This window comes from Bradysia coprophila (assembly GCF_014529535.1).
Source record: "Bradysia coprophila strain Holo2 chromosome X unlocalized genomic scaffold, BU_Bcop_v1 contig_128, whole genome shotgun sequence".
NCBI lineage: Eukaryota > Metazoa > Arthropoda > Insecta > Diptera > Sciaridae > Bradysia > Bradysia coprophila.
Genome location: NW_023503295.1, coordinates 384530 through 405204, shown reverse-complemented (window position 1 = coordinate 405204; position 20675 = coordinate 384530). Strand labels below are relative to the sequence as shown.

The following is a 20675-nucleotide window of genomic DNA, read 5'->3' as shown; positions in this document are numbered from 1 at the left end:
GTTGACACTTGCGATAATTTTCATCTTCGCAGGGCCTCGCAAGTAAAATACCTTGAGCAATTGATTCTTATTTTGCCACAAGAGTTTACCTAACTACAAACTAAACTCTCGCCAAAATAAAAATCTCCAAACAAGGACGTAATGTAGTATTGTTCAACTAGGGAAGAAAAGTGGAAAAAAATTTAAATTTTCTTGCCTGCGTTGTGAAAATAACTATTTCCAGGCACTTAGTGAGTAAAATACCTTACGTAAAAGATTAAAGAATTTGTTTATGAATCGTCCGTTGAGGAGTGGATCGCCACCAGTTTCTGGTGGTTTTTTTTATACGTTGCCACACGCTGTTGACAATTTTTGCTTGGTGAAAAAGGACTTTACCTAGCACAAATAAAAGACCTTGTAAATATATTTGACATTACAATGTAGAGAAACTTAAGAGTCAATTCGTCAGCCAAATTTTCAATTTTTGAAACAAGCTATCTCCGATATTATTGAGCTATATTTCATTCGATTCGTCGTTCAATTCTAGCCATTTTTTACTAAAAAAAATCCACCAAAATAAGTTTGGGTGTAATTTGTGCACATGTCATATGATGTGAAGGGGTGGTGAAAACACTTGTTTAGCAAAATCTTAAACTTTGTAGGATTGTTGGCCTGTCCACGGCCGACAATTTGAGCCCATCCTGACTTCCGCACTCACCCACTGTTTGAAAGTTGACCATACTTTGACTGATGGCTGGCCATTGATGGTGCGGACGTCAGAGTGGGCTCAAACTGTTTCAACTTTTTGTGTTGCTCCTTACTCAGGTTTTTGTAAAAAATGGCAGACTGAGCTATAACTCAATAATATCGTAGCGAGCTTGTTTGCCAAGTGGCTGAGAAATTGGCGAATTGACTCTTAATTTCAAAACCCACCGAAACCTCGTGCTTCCATCTATATAAAAAACACATACCGAACGAGCCAATCTTAATCTATGGTTTGAAACCTTTTTTTGCCAAGTGCGAGTGTTGAAGCTCTTGCCTTCGACTCACTTGACACTTGAAAAAGAAAAAAAAATCCAAACAAAGGCCATAATCTACTATTGATCGGAAATCTCGGTGGAAATAAAATTTCCACTTTTTACATCAGGTCGGGTGATGTTAGTCAAGTAATATTAAAGACTAAATGTCGGACTTTCTTTCCGATATTTAACGTGGGACTGGTAATAAATAACGGTAATCACGTAGACGTTCCATAGAATTAGCTACAATCGATCATTTTCGAGGCGGTAAAATGGGTGCAATTTTCACGCTGCCACATAAATAAATGCAACAGTCGTTGTTCAGCAGAAGTAAGTGAGATTAGCAATGTGAAAATGACATTTGAAAACCGCTATTCAACGTTGATATATATAACAAAGAATAATTTTGCGTAGCCGGCTCTTTTTGCAATATAGTAATCTGTCGCCGGGAACCCCTTTCAAATTATGTTGTCAATACTTTTTCCACGTAAAATATAGAAATGTTTTGAACATCATTTACCCATTTAATAACACACACACACACACTTTGAGTGTACATGTTCTATGCAACACGACATTCTTAGGATTTTTTTCAGTCAATCATCATCGATATACAGTAAAAATGTGTGGTAACACTGGTAGATGTAGATCTAGATGAATTTCATCTCTCCTAATTTGCGGTTAACTACAAGTGAATTATTCTAATGGCGAATCGTGATGTGAATAATTTTCTTGGTAACCGTTTCTCTTCGTCGTCAGTAAAATGTGGTAAAAATGGATTTAATATAAAACGGAGGCAAAATGGGCGGTGTTAGTTCAATCGTATAACGTTACCGAACAGCTTTTACACACAATATTCTTCAAAATCTGTATCAATAAATAAAACAATTTCGAATTTGTGTAATGGTAATGCGATTGCATTACATCTACTTAATGGTATAATAGAACGTATTTAGAAGATTTTTATTAATATAAGAAAAAGTGGTAAAACATCTAACTCAGCACAAAGGCAGCAGAGAGCCACAACAACGGTTATGCATAATGTACACAGCATAATGGATAATATGTGTATGAGGTGTACGTATATACATCCAGTCTAACTAAAAGTGATCGCCTTTACAAATTACATTGAATATCGGAAATTTAGCTCCGATCCAACGAAGAACTAGAATATTGCACAACCAACACGGTATAACTATATAAAATATCGTTCACGTTTTGTTGTATGTGAACTTGAATTTATTGTAGATGAAGCGATCCGATAAATTATAAATTTTGTTATATTTTTAAATTTACAGTTAAAATCAGTTTAATTCATGTATTGATGAGTTATTGAAGCAGATGTTCATTCAGTTTAACCGAGGAAAATAAAAAAGCTTTTCTGCATGAATTAGTTAAGAAATAAGTGCCATTTGTGGATCGGATCGGATAAATTTTTTGCGGTTTTCAATGTAGTTTTAGATAGTCGATGGAAGAGCTTTTTTCAGCACTGGTAATTATTACAGCCACATGTGCCATGTCGTCTTTCTGCATATCTGCTAGTATTGGCACATTAATTGTGAAACTATAACGGATTGCGATAATTACATGACTTTATGAAATTCTTCTCGGGTTTATTCTTCGGAACTTTATGACTAAATGGTTCCAAAGAAGAAAAAAATGGGAAAATTTACAATAAAAAACTAAAGTTGCAAAAATCCTTTGGAAACTCGCCAAGCCTAACTTGGCAGCCAAGCGAAAAATTTTGTGGAGAAAATACAAAGTTTCCATTTAATGTGTGTTGGATAGGTCTTGGTGCACTCAGTACGCAACAAGCTTTCGCTGGTCTTAACGACGTCTGTGGTTCCGATGGTTCCGATGGTGCTGGAGAGTAGTGACTTCAATTAACCACACTATTGATCTTCACTACCTTTCTTAGGGTAGGCATGCATGAGTAATCTATGTCTTCCTTCGAAATTGTACTAACGATAGGCAGTGAAGACCATAAGAGTGATTATTTGAACTCATGTCACGCCAGATGACTCCTCGTTTCAAATACTTTTTAATTTTTTTACAGCGAAAATTCATACGTCATTGAGACCAACGGATACATGTCGTAGTGCGACATTGTCCTACTCAGGGAACCGAGACATACCGAGACAATTTACCCGATTTTGTAATTGGACCCGTCGACAATCGACCACCAAACAGACCCAAACTGTGAGCTATGTGCAGTACAGTTTATATCATTAAAGAACTGATTATATCAGTTTCTACTGGATCCGACATTCGAAACTTGCATTGAAGGTTTAGAGAAAGGTCGAAAACGTAGATAACGTAAGTTTAATCATAAAATGGACCCAACGGTGCTCTGGTTTATTTGCGTCCTTGAAAGAGAAGAGCTGTAGGACGGCGGGGGTAGTTTGACAAAACTTTGATAATCTCCATTTATTCTCCGCGTGTGATTACACTGAATGGCTATAGGAACAAGTAATCAAAGTTCAGCCTAAGTTCGTTACAGCTCTCCTTAACTAAACTGCTTTTGAGCGTGTATACGGATTTAACAGTACACGCATGCGCGTGCTAGTTGTAGAACCATATAAGCAATAAACATGCAGAGCCAGTTTTGTCTGTAAGAGTGTATCCAGCTGAAAATCAGCTGAAGCAAATTTTGGCTGAAATTGGTTTGGTCTTTCCTGTATTATTGAGCAGTCTAAAAGTTTCCGTTTAATTAACCTTCATTCATAGAGTTTTTAATAGATTTTTCTATGTCAGTTCTGTAATTTGTACGAAAATTCCAACTGAACGCATTCATGCAAAAAGAGATTCAAATATAACCGACGGCCAGTTTATATCTTCAGCAACCGCAGTTCCACATTACATATTCACAATATTAATCTCATATCACCAATATGCCTCCGGGGAATCTGCTGAATACATTTATCAAACAATATTTATGTTTGCGTTTGTCGTTCTTGTTATTACTTGTAAACGAAAGATAAACACAAAAGACGATTACCAATTGTACGTGTTACGTCTCAATTATCAATCTGCCAACTTTATTATTGGAATCATATGAATTGCTACAGAATATGGAAATATTCGATACGATTGGGTGATACACGAGCTGCTTTTAACTTTATTTTTCGTCTGATTATTTTTCTTCTGTTCCAAAGAAAAAAAAGGGAGAGAACAATTCCGTGTCAATTTGTTCAAACATTATGCGTGTGAGTATTTACCCAACGTAAATAAATCTTACTGTTCGTTCGGTCGATTTTTTTTCTGTTGGTATCTTGCGACATTTAACAAATCACTATCGAAATATCAGAGTTGTGAATGTTGACTTGATTTGTTGTGTTAGGAGAAACGGTTTCTATAGCAATTCAGTCGTTGTGAGTCTTCATAAATTATACTTCTGAACAGGCCTGGCTGCGGTTTTCTCTCTGCCAACAACATGACACACAATGATAAATTTTCAAACTGACAAGAGCCCGCTTCATGTGGCTGAGATAATGTACTCGATTCTGTATAATATATACCATCGAAGGTGTACTCACGAGGATGGTATATATTCATGAACCAAAAAAAAAAAAAACATTTGTCATTGACAAAGTCTCCAGAGTCAACGAGTCACTCATGACACGACGCGTACTAAGTACACTCAATTGCCTTTTTCATTCATTTTTTTATTAACATAAAGTCGCTTCAAACGACATATGTAAATGAAAAAGTTTTAAGCAAATGCAAATGCAATAACCAAAGATTAAAACAAAATCGTCAACGGAAGTCTTAGTCATTCTGTTCTGTGTAACAATTCGTTAAACGATAAATATATTTCTTGTCTGAAACGAATATGATGCATACTAATTGATCGGGGAGTAAACATATGCAAATTAAGAAAATTAATTAATGAGAATTAAGAAATTAAGTAAGAAACGAACTTTTTAACAAACAAATTCAGAGTTCTTTTTGTGGTTGAGAGTTTTTTTTTCTTTTCTTTTTTGTTATTGTGTGCTGGACAATTGTGATTAAATAAAAACTGGGCCCTTGTCTTGGGTGGATCAGGTCGCCTGACTGACTAAATTTATCAATAAAAAACTAAGGCTGGGTTTTGTGACAATTTTTAAATGAGCTGGTACTTCGCTCCCACTTGATCATATCGTTTTTCCAAACTCCTATCACGTAGCAAATATTGGTCCGATTGAAAAACTTATTACTGTTCCGGAGTCCTGAGGACATTTGCTACACGCTAACACTTTATTTGACTCAAATCCTGCGAGAAAAATTTTGATAATTTTTCTCTTGATATTACTAACACTGGATCTGATCTGGATCGTGGCACAGCGACGCGCTTTTGTATTGATAACGTAAAAGAATAGTAGACGATAAACAATGACTGCCATAGTACTAATTCCAGATGCTGTTCCAGCTGTAGAGCCCCCGGAAAGACTGAAAAAATTTGCATTTGCGCCATTGGGCAATTGAAAAAATAGGCGCTAATTTAGTAAAGCTAAATTTTTTTTAAGGACCTCGGGCGCCATTTTCTTTTGCTCCACTTCGGGCGCCACGGGCATTTGCCCATTTGGCCTATATGGAAAAGGCGGCACTGGTTCCGTGGAACATCGAAGCTGCAGAGAAGGCGGACTATCCGAACATTCACTATATTTTTAGTCATAACTCTCGTGGATCTACTCGCACCAAGCGGTGCGTATACTCTACCTGTAGGTCTTTCCAAGGCCGACATTCGTACAACAATTTAAAATAATTTTTTCTTGAGTTATTGTCGAAAAACTGTTTTCGGTACCCTCTGACATGTCTTCACTTTTGAACGTTTTTTACAGAAAACAATTTTTTTAGAAAAAGTGAAGATACGTGTTTCCTAGAATTGAAAGACGAATCCAACGAGCTATCACTCATTAAAATCGGAGACCGCTTGTTCCCCAATCACCTGAAGATTTGGCGATATCCAGGGCTGCCACGGTATGAAATCCCTCCTAATTTAGGAATTTATGAGGTTTTCAGCTTGATTTTAGGAGGATTTTAGGAGATTTTTGATGGATTTAAAAATAGCTTTTGGTCTATAGACCAATAGATTTTAAATAGATTTTAAGAGATGCTGTTGAACCGTTGAACGAGACGGGAAGCAAATGCCAATCCATTCTCGTTCGATTAAATTATTTCTGTCAAACATACTCTTAATTGAGGGGTGTCTCATTGCTTCGATTAAAATACCCTGTGTTTAATAGACCGACTACTAATTTTGTCCCATTACCTAGGAGTACCAATCGGTTGGGATTACTAATTTTCATTTTTGGAAAAAAGGACATTTCCACACAACGAAAACTTCAAAATGAAAATCATTTCTTCAATTCATTGTCTTAGTCGTTTTCATGGACAAAATTGCAAAAAAATTTCTAGAAAATTGGTCCATGTGCGGTCGGGCTGCAACTCGCGAAATTCCCTAAAGTATACCATCCACAGCAGACTTTGCGTATGTAAGTAACTATTTTCTGCTTTTCGACAAGATAGTCTCAAAATGTTGGACAGTGAAATCTCAGGGCAATTTTCCTGATTACTTTTCGACCCAGAATTGTATGGCAATTTTTTCAAAACTTTCCAATATACAAATTGCAGAATTGTAAAATCTGACACATCTACACGCCAGCACAACATTGCATACTCGCCAAATAAAATTACTTTCCCCTTGTTATGTAAATAACTATTTCAAGACTGTATGGAGTAGAAAATGAAAAGCGTGCCTACACCCAATTTTCTTTGTTAAAAGAAAGAATTACCAAACCCAATGCAAGCGGAGCGAGCTAACATTTTTCACTTCAAGTGTATGAGCCACGTTTAATTTACTGAAGAAAGAGGACGAAAGAAGTCGTGTGGTGAAAAACTGATGTTCTTAGAATTTTCGAAAGTAAGAAGCAATGGGCGGAAAAGATGACGAATGGTAACACTTTATTTAATCGGTCACGATTAACAGTTTAGGGCTGTCTATAAGTTAAAAACATGCTGGACCGTGTTTATCTTTTGTTTAAAAAATCGTCTTTAAAAAATACCTCGTTTCATAGTCATTACAAAAACCACTATTTTCTCTTTTACCAAGCAATGTTTCGAACGGTGGTAAAAAAACGAAGGGCCACCGAATCTATGTCCCTGAACTGATGGTTCCACCCATATGAAGGTGATTCTGAATCTCGCTAGGATTGTATAAAATATAAACTTACGTGCGTTACTTGCGTGGACGTATTGTACACGATGTAGGAAACTATGAAATGAAATAACAAATAGAGAAAAACGTTGCGCCGCAGGCGAAATTTGTATGAGTTGTATAAGCACCAATCTTATTTTAAGTCTTCAACTCCATTTTAGGAGTTTTAGGAGATTTTAGGAGTATTTAGGAGGATTTTTAAATTTTAGGTTTTTTAGGAGTTTTAGGAGGAGTGGCAGCCCTGCGATATCACTCTTAAAACTAAAAAAATTTAATTGATTAAGAATTACTCGAGTTACGAACGTTTCAGGTTATTTTCTGTCATAAGACCCTGGCTCTCAGTCAAGGGAATTAAAAAAAAAACCAAGTCAATTGTGATGGATTCTACATTAAAAGGAGATCGCGGTACTGCGTAGAATCAAAAATGAAATGTTGTTTTTGTTACGGTCCAATATGTTTAAATTTCAGATAATTTCGATCCATGCATTACGAGACTCTATCTCACAAGTTCACATTCATACTTAGAATACCAAAAAAAACAAAAAAAAAACAAAAAAACAAAAAAACTTCCAAGAAAATAGAGATTTAATTTTGGTCTGTATCGACATAAAAAAAAACGAAGAAATGATTTCATTTCAACTATTGTTAATAATAATATGCGGCCGGCTTATTTACCTTTACTGTTTCAGTTTTATCTTCCAACATTTTTGTTGTTGTTGTGTTGTTGGGAAAAACTGCTGTTATTTTTGACTGTATGGATGAATAATTGTAATGTACGTGAATTTTATTTTAACTCACCATATCGATCGAGAATAACGGTGATTCATTTTAATTTTGCCAGTTTTGCATAAAAAATTTTCTGTAATTGTTGCGAACGGGCACTTATTGGTGCTAAATGCAACTTCTTGTCGGCTGGATTTTAAATTTGTGAGTGTCGTTGAGTTAAAGGAAACGTCACGTCTTGATTTCAACTCTTTAATCAAACACTTCAAATTTCTGTAACAAATTTTCATAAATCGTTAAACTATGTTAACAAAGCTTTTCATTAATTGTCTTACGTTTAGCATTCCTTTGCCGATAAATAACAATTCAGATCAATGCGCGTGCGTGTGTGTGTATGAGCGATGTAACTATAACTAAACATAACCTCAATTAATTCCTGATCAATTTCAATAATTTTTACAAATTCCTTACAGTTCACGATTCGACAGCTTACAACACAGGCTGTTGATTCGTGTAATTATAATGTTCCGCGAACGTTTCGCCTGTAAATCAATCAAACTGCAAATGAAAACCTGCACACTTGGTGCTTCACGAAAAAATCAATTTTTACCTCCTTGGCAAACTCCGCTAGCAACAATCGTTATCTCACAACACAACACACTACGTACTTCGATTAAAAGAAATAATTGATCGATTTGAACGGATCGATTTTACGATTAAATTAAATTTACTTCGAGCTTTGAATCACTTGGCCGTTTTCTAATGAAATCAAAAGAACAAATGTTTTTCCGGTACCACGACTGTCACTAATTTACAGCAGAATCAGGCAATCCTGTTGCTGAATGAAATGGATGTAGATCAGTGTTGCCGGTCATGTGTTGCTGCCCAACATTCCCCTCTCCGTGAATCGACACCATTGAGTCCTGATTGACATCTTCCATGGGCGGTTTCACATCCAAAACGGCTAGCTTCCCAACAGATCGTCGTCGAATTCCTTTAGCTGTTCGCACCATAACTTGCCGCACAATTCCTCTTTTGTCAGGCATAAGTTTCTCGACGATTCCCTTTGGCCATGTATTACGCTCGTTCCGTTCGTCGACTACTATCACGACGTCACCGACTTTGATCGGCTCCATTTGCTTGAACCATTTTGTTCTTTTGGTGAGTGTTGGCATGTACTCCAAGACGAATCGCCGCCAAAAATTATTCGCAAGAATTTGTACGGCTTTGTAGGTGTTTCTTGCTAAGTCTTTGTCGGGGAACTCTCCCAACGGTTTTCTTCCATTCGAAGATCCAAGCAAGATATGGTTCGGGGTTAATGCTTCTTCATCAGCCGATTCCAATGCCACGTAAGTCAGCGGTCTTGAATTGACGATATTCTCAGCCGACACGATTAGATTTTTTAACATTTCGTCGTTAGGACATCTGGTTAGCATTGTTTGTTTAAGGCATGATTTGACTGTGCGAATGAGACGTTCCCATACTCCACCCATGTGTGGAGTAGCCGGTGGATTGAATCTGAATTCCATCTCAGAACTAGTGAATCTTTCTGCCAAGTCCCTTTGGTTTATTTTACTGAATTCGTCACGTAGCTCCTTTTCCGAACCGTGAAACGACGTACCATTGTCGCAGAAGACTCTCTTCGGCTGGCCTTTCCTCGAAATGAAGTTGTCGATGGCCATAACGCAGGAATTCGTTTCAAGTGAATGAGTGATCTCCATCCAAATGGCTCGTGTCGTTAAGCAAGTGAACAATAGAACCCATCTTTTTTCCATGATCACTGGACGGTTTCGCGTTTTTCTTCCGTTTCTAACTCTTATCGGGCCAAAAAAGTCTATTCCGACGAAAGTAAATGGTAAAGTATACGCCGCTAATCGCCCAGGAGGAAGCTCGGCCATCTCGGGAATCTTCGGTTCTGCCGATAAATTTTTGCATTTTTGGCATGATGTTCTAATGCTTTTCAGGACCACACGAAGAGCCGGTATAATGAATTTCTGTTGGATTTCATTGAGGACAGTAGAATGGTTGATGTGCTTGTAACGTCGATGATAATAATCCACAATGAGACGAGTAATCCGATGACGTCTTGGAAGGATGATTGGACGTTTCGTGTCGTGCGATAAAACGGTGGCTGCATCGCTTCTTCCACGCATTCGAATAACACCGTCTTCGTCGATGTATGGTGAATAAGTGCGTAGAATACTAGACTTTTCGAAGTCTTTTTGCTCTTTTAGCGGTCTATTTTGATTGTGCTTCATTACCACTATCTCGTCTAGAAAACAATCTGACTGTGCACGACGATACAAGTGATTTTCGGCATCGAGGATTTCCTGTTGTACCAGCGGCCCGAATTGACGTTCTTGTTGTGAATGGCGAACATTGAAAATGAATCTGAGAGCATATGCTTGAGCTCTAACAAGCCGATTCCATTGAGAGAACCTTTCAATGTCGATGATTTGCGGTCGAATGATTTCACGACAAGCCATTGAAAAGCTTGGTCTCACTTCGTTTTCGGTAAAATATTCGATATCGCCTTGGTCTTTGAACCAATCTTCTTCTTTGTCGTACAGGAACTCTGGAGCCTTGTACCAACGAGATGACGAATCCAATCTTGCGATCTCTTTTGATTTAGTTGCCTCATCAGCGACATTATGTTCGGACGGAATCCATCGCCATTCGTTTTGATCTGATGACTCCAGAATTTCACATATTCGAAATGCCACGAACTGCTTGTACTTTCTAGCTTCGGAGTTAACCCACCCCATTACGTTTTGAGAGTCGGTCCAGAAAACTTGCTTATCGAACTTCAACGTTTGACTGGACTTGATACTGCTTGCCAAGCGAGTTCCTAGCACCGCACCTTGTAGCTCCAATCGAGGTGTTGAAGTTGGTTTATTTGGTGCCACCTTGGTTTTAGCACCGACTAAACAACAATCGATACCATCGTCGTCTTCGATTCGAAGATATATTGCTGTGGCATAGGCTTCTTCGCTTGCATCAACGAAGATGTGTAGCTGGATTGAATTTGGCGCATTTGGAGATAACTTTGGCGAGTATAGTCTGGGAATTTGGATATTTTCAACGCTCGGTAATGTTTTGATCCATGCCAACCATTTATTGAAAATCGACGGAGTTACTTCTTCGTCCCAATCCACGTTGCTTCGCCATATGTGTTGTATTAGGATTTTGATGTGAATCAAATAATTAGCCAACAATCCAAGCGGATCGAACACGGACATCAAGGTGCGTAAAACTTCTCGTTTGGTTGGGCACTGTTTTCCAAACAGAATATTCTCGTTGATTCTTGTGAATTTCAATGAGAACGTAAAGCAATCGGTTTCCATGTTCCAAAACATGCCAAGAACGCGTTCGGTACCAAGTTCGACGCTGATGTTCATATTTCTGTTCTCCGATTCGGTATTCTCTCCGATTCTTCGTAGAAGTTCCTTCGAATTAGAAATGAAATTGCGAATTTCGAAGCCACCTTCTTGATGAATGAATTTGACCTCTTTTATTCGTTTTTCGGCAGCATCAACAGTGTGTTCGCTGTCGAGCATGTCATCCACGTAGTGATTGTTGATGATAGTGTTGACTGCTTCCGGGAATTCTTTGATAAATTCGAGTGCGTTTTTGTTCTTTATGAATTGGGCTTGACTTGGTGAACATGTTAAGCCGAACGATACAACCAGCATTACATATACGTCAGGTTTCCTTGATGAATCACCATCTCTCCATAAGAATCGTTGAGCATTCTGATCAGCTTTAATTACTTTGATCTGGTGATACATTTCCTTTATATCACCAATCATGGCTATAAGTCGTTCCCGAAATCTGCGAAGTATATCGGGCAACGGTATGAGTTGATCTGGTCCAGTTAGTAGCACGGAGTTCAAAGAAATTTTCATCACTTTGGCTGCGCCATCCCAAACAATTCGAACTTTCTCCGGTTTCTTAGGGTTGAATGCTGGGAATGTTGGTAAGTACCAAGTTGGTGAATCGCTTTTCGTTTCAAGTTCTTCTGGTGTCAATTTCCTGATGTATCCTTTGTCCACAAACTGCCGGAACTGATTTCGTAGATTGTCCGCGAGTTGTGGATTTTTCGACATTTTAGACTCTAGACATTGCAGTCTTTTTAACGCCATTGGGTAACTGTCGGGAAGTTCAATTCGATCATATTTCCACAGCAGTCCGGTTTCATATCGACCATCTTTTTTCGATGTGGTTGCTTCCATGATCTGCTTCGCTCTTTGTATTTCGTTCGATTCCAGCACAGCGTTCGGGATTTTCACATCCAAGTTTTCGTTTAAGAAATATTCTTTTACCAACTGATGCAATTTGATGTCATGAGACTGGCATTCACACATGTTCATGCTATACTTGCGTTCCAGTTGGTTGTTTTGGTCGTAGCTCGGGCCTTGAACTACCCAACCTAATCGAGTTTTGCACGCCAATGGTTCCTTTACATTTCCTTCGATCGTTTTTAGCGAAACAGTTAAACGGGAATACTGTAGGCCAATTAACATCCTCGGTTTTACCGACTCGTATGTAGTTATTGGAAGGCCACGAAGATGTTTATACTGATCAAGCCACTGTTGTGAAATCGACTGTGTCGGCAAATGTAGTTCCTTAACTGTTCGCACATTATCCAATTCATACTGTTCGGATCCATTAAAACGTCCAGAGATTCGCACCGAAACTGTTTTTGATTCCACTGAATGGGTGTACCCGAATGCCCAATCTACACAAATTGGAGCTGACGTGCCCTTTAAATTCAATTCATTGGATAGACTAGCTTCCATTGTAGTCATATTTGATCCATCGTCCAGATATGCGAACGTATGAATAAATGTTTGTTTGCCGAACACGGTAATTGGAACTATACGAAATATATCGATACGGTCGTTCGGTCTGGATACGGTGTTGTTTGTGTGACTTGCATTTGTGCTGAATTTATCTGGTGAGGTTTTTTCACCATTTCCTTGATTACTATTGACGTTTGGTGTCTCAGACGGTTTCTCCGGATTGTGCAGCAATGTATGGTGTTTAGCTTTACATCCCTCGACCTTGCATACCAAATTAGACCGACATCGAAAGAAGTGATGACCACCCAGGCATCGAGTACACAATTTGTTCTCTTTGATTACGAGCGATTTATCGCTACGATTCATCTCCTTGAATTTGTTGCAAGTGGAGAGCTTCGAGCAGGAACTATTGTTACAAGCAGGACACGTTTTGAACTTTGTGGCTGACTGGTAATTCGATTTCTCTGATGTGTTCTCGACTTGTGTGTTGACGTATGTATTTGGCTTCGTTGAACTTGGATTTGGTTTAGCTGAACTTTGCTGATCTTTTTGTTGTTCTTTTTTCTTCGAACTGGTTTTGATGCTTCTTCGTACTACAAGACTAGCCGCTTCGGCGATCTGGCTCAGCCAGTCTCCAAGAACCCCAAGGTCAGTATAACCTACAGCTTGCTTGTGATAAGCCCACCTCAATTGCATTTGTGCTGGAAGCTTGTCAGTGATTGCATTGATCAAAGTTGGATTTCGTAAATGTTCCATAACGCCAGTATTGCGAATCGAATGACTTAGGTTCTTCACTTTGATCGCAAATTTCAGGATTGATGCCAAATCATCATCTTTCGGTGCCTGTTCCTTATGAATATCGGTAATCATTTTGTCGATAATTATTTCAGGCCGACCAAACAATGAGAACAGTGTACGAATAATCTCAGGTACCGCATCAGCGTGTACTAACAGGCTGCGAACAGCTTCCTCAGCATCTCCTTTTAAAGCTTTCTGTAAACGACCGAGGTTTTCACTATTGTTGTAACCACATACAGTAGTGGAATTTTGATAGGCACTGAAGAACTTAGTCCAATCCTCTGCATCACCATAAAATGTCGGTAAGTCTCTCGGTACGACTTGACGAGAAGCGATTTGTTCTGCAGTTAATTGTCTGATGCCACCGGGATTTTGAATCATTTGTGAATTTGGCGCTGCAGCTGCTGTGTAGTAGTGTGGAGCGTAAGGGAGATTCATCGCACCAGGGTAAGTAAATCTTTGGTTGGATTGATAGCCAGCTGGTGAATTATTCATAGAAGCAGCCTGAGCAGTTCCAGGTTGTTGTGTTGTACTCGCTGACGTAACCAAATGTTGATTATAGTAGACTGGCTGGTACACCGGATGAGTTACATGCGGATTCGATGTATATGGCTGATAGACAACTGGTAGTGGTTGATTTGACAACGGATGTATGTATCCCGTGCCAGTTTGAAAATTGCTGGACATTATGGGCTGGTGGGTCAACGTATTCGATGTATTCATTTGCTTTGTAGCTGCATTTGAAACATTCGATGCCACATCTGTGGTGTTAATGACCGTTTGGTTTTGGTTGTTAGTTGGCGCTGACATTACGCCTGTTGAATGAGAGTTCGACGCAAACGACTGTTGTTGATTGGTCAACTGAACACTATTCGATGCTACTGGTTGAGCTTGACTAATAAAATTTGCTGTACAAGTCGGTGGCTGATTCATAACCACTGTTTGATTTTGCACTGGACTGTTCGGAGGTTGATTGGCACTTGAAGGCACGGACTGGTTCTTACTCGAATTTGGTTGAGTGTTGACTTGAAACGTTGACTTGGGCGGATCGTTCTGCGTTACTTTCGGTATCGTAACGGTGTTCTGCTGTGTAGATTGAACGTTGATGTTCGGATGTGTTCTTTGAGTGTTCAAATTTGTGGGACTGTTGCCACTAGTGCCGATTGCCGAATCGCTTCCAATATCCTCGATGGTTGGTACTGGATCGTCCATAGGATTAGCAATTTGATCTTTCGTTTCCTTAACGATATTCGTACTGTTCATGTCAGGTAAATTTTTGACTGCCCAATCGCAGGATAAGGATCATCCCGGTTTTCGTTAGCATTAATGCCCATAAACGGAACGTTTTGTCTCCAGCGCTGGATGTTTTCGTTCTGATCTTCACCTAACAAGTCGTCGAACCCATCGTAACTTAAGGAATCGTCCGAATCCTGTTCCAAAATGGAATACTTCTTGTCCAGAAACTGCTTGTTCTTCAGTTCACGCCGTTTCCGATCTTCTGCACGTCTTTCCATCTCCTCTCGTTCCAACTCTTGATCCAATTTTCGCTCTTCTTCTAGGCGTTGCAGCGCTAGATCTTTTCTGCGAGCTGATGATGTAGACGACTTCGATCTATAAGAACGGGCACGATTTGGATCGACGTTGATTTTTGGAGGCGTTAGAGGAGTTTCGATGTTTTGTATTTGCTCGTTAGCCACTGTCTGACTCGGTTGTGGCAAGGTAGGATTAACTACGTCCGTTGCTGGAATTTGTGCATATGTCACGTTCGGAGGATTTGCAGTTGATTCTGTGTTGCTTGGGGCAGCAACTTCAGTTTCACTAGTCAAGGCGATGAGTGGCTCTTGCTTATTTTGTTGGCACTTCCCACAAAACCACTCATGATTGGCAATATCACTGGTTACGTTGACACAAGCAAAGTGTGACCATAAGGTACACGAGTCACAGCAAACTTTGTCGCCTTTATCGGTGATATTGCACACGTCACACTGATACATTGACTCATCAGCTGCGACGGATGTTGTGTTTGCTGTCTGACTTGTTGTTGGTGGACTTCTTGATGTTTTGCCAGAGCGACCAGCAAAAGGAGGAATCGTAAATGTAGATCTGGTTGCTTTTGGTATTGCTCCTTTACGCTTATCCATTGCGACCAAATGACTTCGAAAAGTTGATTATCCAAGTGTCAATCCAAGTTGATCCAAAATAAACAAATTTGAAGAATGTTGCGAACGGGCACTTATTGGTGCTAAATGCAACTTCTTGTCGGCTGGATTTTAAATTTGTGAGTGTCGTTGAGTTAAAGGAAACGTCACGTCTTGATTTCAACTCTTTAATCAAACACTTCAAATTTCTGTAACAAATTTTCATAAATCGTTAAACTATGTTAACAAAGCTTTTCATTAATTGTCTTACGTTTAGCATTCCTTTGCCGATAAATAACAATTCAGATCAATGCGCGTGCGTGTGTGTGTATGAGCGATGTAACTATAACTAAACATAACCTCAATTAATTCCTGATCAATTTCAATAATTTTTACAAATTCCTTACAGTTCACGATTCGACAGCTTACAACACAGGCTGTTGATTCGTGTAATTATAATGTTCCGCGAACGTTTCGCCTGTAAATCAATCAAACTGCAAATGAAAACCTGCACACTTGGTGCTTCACGAAAAAATCAATTTTTACCTCCTTGGCAAACTCCGCTAGCAACAATCGTTATCTCACAACACAACACACTACGTACTTCGATTAAAAGAAATAATTGATCGATTTGAACGGATCGATTTTACGATTAAATTAAATTTACTTCGAGCTTTGAATCACTTGGCCGTTTTCTAATGAAATCAAAAGAACAAATGTTTTTCCGGTACCACGACTGTCACTAATTTACAGCAGAATCAGGCAATCCTGTTGCTGAATGAAATGGATGTAGATCAGTGTTGCCGGTCATGTGTTGCTGCCCAACATTCCCCTCTCCGTGAATCGACACCATTGAGTCCTGATTGACATCTTCCATGGGCGGTTTCACATCCAAAACGGCTAGCTTCCCAACAGATCGTCGTCGAATTCCTTTAGCTGTTCGCACCATAACTTGCCGCACAATTCCTCTTTTGTCAGGCATAAGTTTCTCGACGATTCCCTTTGGCCATGTATTACGCTCGTTCCGTTCGTCGACTACTATCACGACGTCACCGACTTTGATCGGCTCCATTTGCTTGAACCATTTTGTTCTTTTGGTGAGTGTTGGCATGTACTCCAAGACGAATCGCCGCCAAAAATTATTCGCAAGAATTTGTACGGCTTTGTAGGTGTTTCTTGCTAAGTCTTTGTCGGGGAACTCTCCCAACGGTTTTCTTCCATTCGAAGATCCAAGCAAGATATGGTTCGGGGTTAATGCTTCTTCATCAGCCGATTCCAATGCCACGTAAGTCAGCGGTCACTACGTACTTCGATTAAAAGAAATAATTGATCGATTTGAACGGATCGATTTTACGATTAAATTAAATTTACTTCGAGCTTTGAATCACTTGGCCGTTTTCTAATGAAATCAAAAGAACAAATGTTTTTCCGGTACCACGACTGTCACTAATTTACAGCAGAATCAGGCAATCCTGTTGCTGAATGAAATGGATGTAGATCAGTGTTGCCGGTCATGTGTTGCTGCCCAACAGTAATAATGTGCTTTGGCTGCAGGTTTTATTTGGAAATGTTGTAATTGTTCATTAAAAAAAATAAAATAAATTTTTTATGTTGAAATCGCATCACCGCAAACGGTGGTCAATATTAAATCTATTAAAATTTGAATGTAAGTTAACCGTTGCATATTTATCATTAATATTATAGTGTTTCAAAATCTCCGTTCTCCATACATATTTTTCCTCGCAGGGAAACCATCGAAAATTTAAATGTAGTTAAAACGTCTGAAACGTTGTATACAGCCGGTTGAAACGGTTTGTTATATTAGAGACATGACTTCCTTTTTAAAATCGTTGTTCAAATTTGATGTTGGTTGAACAATGAAATTGCGCTGAAATTGATTGACAAACTTCTGAGATTGACAGCGTATATATACTTTCGCTCATGCACAGAATCGGATATTCAGATCAATCATGGTCGACGAGATATATATTTAAATTTCCATGTTATTTACATTTTATATGTATAATCGGAGCAATGTCCAGTAACTGGCGAAAAATAATAAGATTATTGTACACCGTATACCAGTATACCATGGTTCACATTTGTAACGTTCATACAACTGTTGGCATGAGGCTTGGAATTTATTTTTTTTGAAGTTAGAATATACGAGACCAAAGTGATTAATTTCGATGGTCGGATAATGATCCATTTAAGTACATCTGGTCGTAAAAACTGTTTATCGATCAAAAATTGACAAATTTCTCCATATTATTCAGCTTTGTATAATCAGAAATGTATTCAACACACTACTGGCTCAACAACACACAAACATTCCGTATGGAACGCAATCGCGTAAAAATAGTTTGGGGTACGGCACTAATGAGCGTATATGATGAATGGAATGTATAACAAAGCCGTTTAATTTGATTTGTAGCATGATATTATCTCGAAACAATCTATTTAGTGATCGCGTGCTCGACAACCATCATTATTAACACTATCACAGCATATTTGGGCCACAAATGTAAATACGCATTGTACACATCTGAGTTTTCAGCTTCAAAATTTGCACGGATCCAAAGAGCGTTTCGAACGAGTTTCGAATTGTAACGTGATAACAAAATAAATTAAATTAATTAGTCTGCGTTCGCACCGTGTATTATAGACCGGTATCCCGTGTGAGTAGTAGACCATTTGCGGTTCCGAATCTCTGCCGTTAGGTACGAAAAGCATTTGTACACGAGAATGTCTCAGTCAAGGAAGGTATTGTTGCAAGGAATTGATAAATTAACAGTTAGAGCAGTGGATCTGTCAGTCGCTGACGATACCGATGTCTGTTCAGGACTATTATAATTTACTTGTGAGTCCCAAACATCTAGTACGTAAAATGTACATATGAGGGGTACAATTTTACGTCTTACTTGTATAATTTGTGAACGGGTCAGCCATGTGTCTTGTCTTTGTTAGTTGAGTGACACAGATAGAAATGCGTACCTAGATTTAAATCTTTCAGAGATTAGCAGTACGCGATCGAATCTTTTTTGGAATTGAAATGTAATCCCTCATTACAATTCGAACTGGTAAAATTAAAGCTATTTTTTAAGGTGTCGACATAAGGAGGATTTTTTTTCATACAATTTGATAAGATTTGAACCCAGGACCGGCAGTACACCAGCCGAGAATCGTCACACTGAGCCATTGCGTTCTTCATCCGGTCGTATTTTATTTCGAACCGATAGAAAGAAAGAAATCCCCGTGGCATTAAAATAGAAACTTGAATCCGTAAACCGTTGATAACAAATCGAATGTAATCCCACACGGACCTAAAATTTTAATTGAAAATTCTTATCTACGGACAAGATCATTCGTTCATTCAAAAAAGGCGTTAAATTGTGCGCCTTAAATGAAAATGAAGTCATGGGTCAGAGAAGTGTACAGACTCCCATGCAAAATAATTGAAAATAAAAGGCGCTGTTTTCACTAACAGGAACTCACTTTCAGGTGTGTTCTGAGTGTTCTGCCATTGAAAATGTTCTCTGAAATGCTAAGTGTTCTACGAGCATTGCATGCTATGCATGATAGATTTCTGACCCATGAATGAAGTACTAGATGTACGAGTCCAACGCACTTCAAGCAAAAGTGCTATTAATGACAGCTGTCAAATAGAGTACCATTTTGTATGAAATTTTATCCCCACTGTTTTTACAGTGTAAAATTTTGTATGGAGCACTGTCAAGTTTCAGTACCCTATTTAGAGTAACACTTTTGCTTGAAGTGCGTTGATGAGTCTCATTCGTAAATCGTATTCGTTTTGAACGTACATTTTCAGTTTCTCTTTGATGTGGCTGCATATCTTCATTTTTGTACCAATTTGGGGTAAGGAAGCTTTGAGCACTTAAAAACGTTGTTAGACTTTGAGGTAACAAAACCTATAATTCCGAATGCATTCTTTCAAGACATTCAACTCGGTTACGGATTTTTGTTATGAAAAACGCATCCTCCAATCAACGGAAAACATGTTAATCAAACGAGATTTTATTTCTCGCTTTGTTCCCAATTTTAAATCCAAAAGTTATTTTTAGTCACATGTGTGTCATTTTACATATCAATTTTAATTGCATTGTGAATAAAGCAAAGACTGAGGAGGACGTGAATAATGTATTTAACGCAGGATCTTTGTTCGTGCATATGTCTCCCGTTTTATCACCACTGAATATACATTAAAAACATTTTTATAATAAGCATGTGAACGAACATTACGATGGAGAAGACGACAAAATAAGAAGACGATAAGACTCTCCCCTATCATTTTCTTAAGACTTTTTTTGTAGACGATCTGAAAACTAAAAATGGAAATTTTGAAAGCAAAAAAAAATAAGAAGAAGAAACAACAACGTCTCGTGTATGTCGACTAAGAGAAGAAACAGATGTTGATAATTCATTCATTTTTCAATGCAGTATTGCACCGAATAGCTAAGCACATAATCTTCACCATGCAAGTTCCTATCAGCAAACATTATTTTTATTACGGGCTTGTATTTCTAAATACTCATAAATATAGTCTGATGTTGGAATGTAGCAGAAAAGATTCCAGAATCTTGCGGTGAGTACAGCAACATTAAACATTAATTTAATGTCGATGAAGAATTAAGAAAATTCCGTGTCGATTAAACGATTTAAAAAAAAATGGCAATTAACATTAAACAGCTAGCATGAATTCACATAAGAGATTCAATTAAAATTCATCCAACGAATGTGATCAACTGAACCGAATAATATTTGTATCTTTGTGATAGCACATGATTTGATCAGCTGTTTGGAAGGTGAGGATCACACTGATGGCGGAACTATATCACAAAATCCAGTAACACTCATTTAGCTACTTAGTTTTAGTCCAGTTAGTTTACACAAACGTCCTGTATTTTATGATCCCTAGCCAAGTTTTTCTGTCAAGTGGAAACATCGATAAAAGTCCATTGTTCATAGCAATGTCATTCGATCTAAATAAAAATCAAAGTGA

The 20675-nt window shown here is 38.3% G+C and overlaps 3 protein-coding genes across 7 annotated transcripts in view; all 3 read right to left on the bottom strand.

Annotated features, from left to right (window-relative positions):
- LOC119067679 (protein singed) overlaps window positions 1-20675 on the bottom strand; it is a 40805-nt gene that overhangs the window by 18234 nt on the left and 1896 nt on the right. The gene's annotated exons all lie outside the window — the stretch shown is intronic.
- Window positions 7615-14757, bottom strand: LOC119067664. 5 transcript variants are annotated; one of them, XM_037170768.1, is made up of 3 exons: window positions 8389-14757; window positions 8253-8330; window positions 7615-8190 (listed from the first exon to the last, which is right to left on the bottom strand). In XM_037170768.1, exon 1 carries the CDS (start codon window positions 14727-14729, stop codon window positions 8724-8726), a length of 6006 nt encoding a protein of 2001 aa, XP_037026663.1. In that variant the 5' UTR covers window positions 14730-14757; the 3' UTR covers window positions 7615-8190; window positions 8253-8330; window positions 8389-8723. The 5 variants fall into 5 exon arrangements, with proteins under 5 accessions (XP_037026663.1, XP_037026664.1, XP_037026660.1 ...); XM_037170769.1 differs by having other exon boundaries at window positions 7615-8330; window positions 8389-8459; window positions 8528-14757; XM_037170765.1 differs by having other exon boundaries at window positions 8253-14757.
- Window positions 14777-17180, bottom strand: LOC119067619 (histone deacetylase complex subunit CTI6-like). The gene is made up of 2 exons (XM_037170711.1): window positions 16202-17180; window positions 14777-16133 (listed from the first exon to the last, which is right to left on the bottom strand). Exon 2 carries the CDS (start codon window positions 15656-15658, stop codon window positions 14777-14779), a length of 882 nt encoding a protein of 293 aa, XP_037026606.1. The 5' UTR covers window positions 15659-16133; window positions 16202-17180.

Bases quoted from the DNA above. Each gene is read 5' to 3' on its own strand.
- LOC119067664 (XM_037170765.1), bottom strand. From the start codon at position 14,729: ATGGACGATCCAGTACCAACCATCGAGGATATTGGAAGCGATTCGGCA.
- LOC119067619 (XM_037170711.1), bottom strand. From the start codon at position 15,658: ATGGATAAGCGTAAAGGAGCAATACCAAAAGCAACCAGATCTACATTT.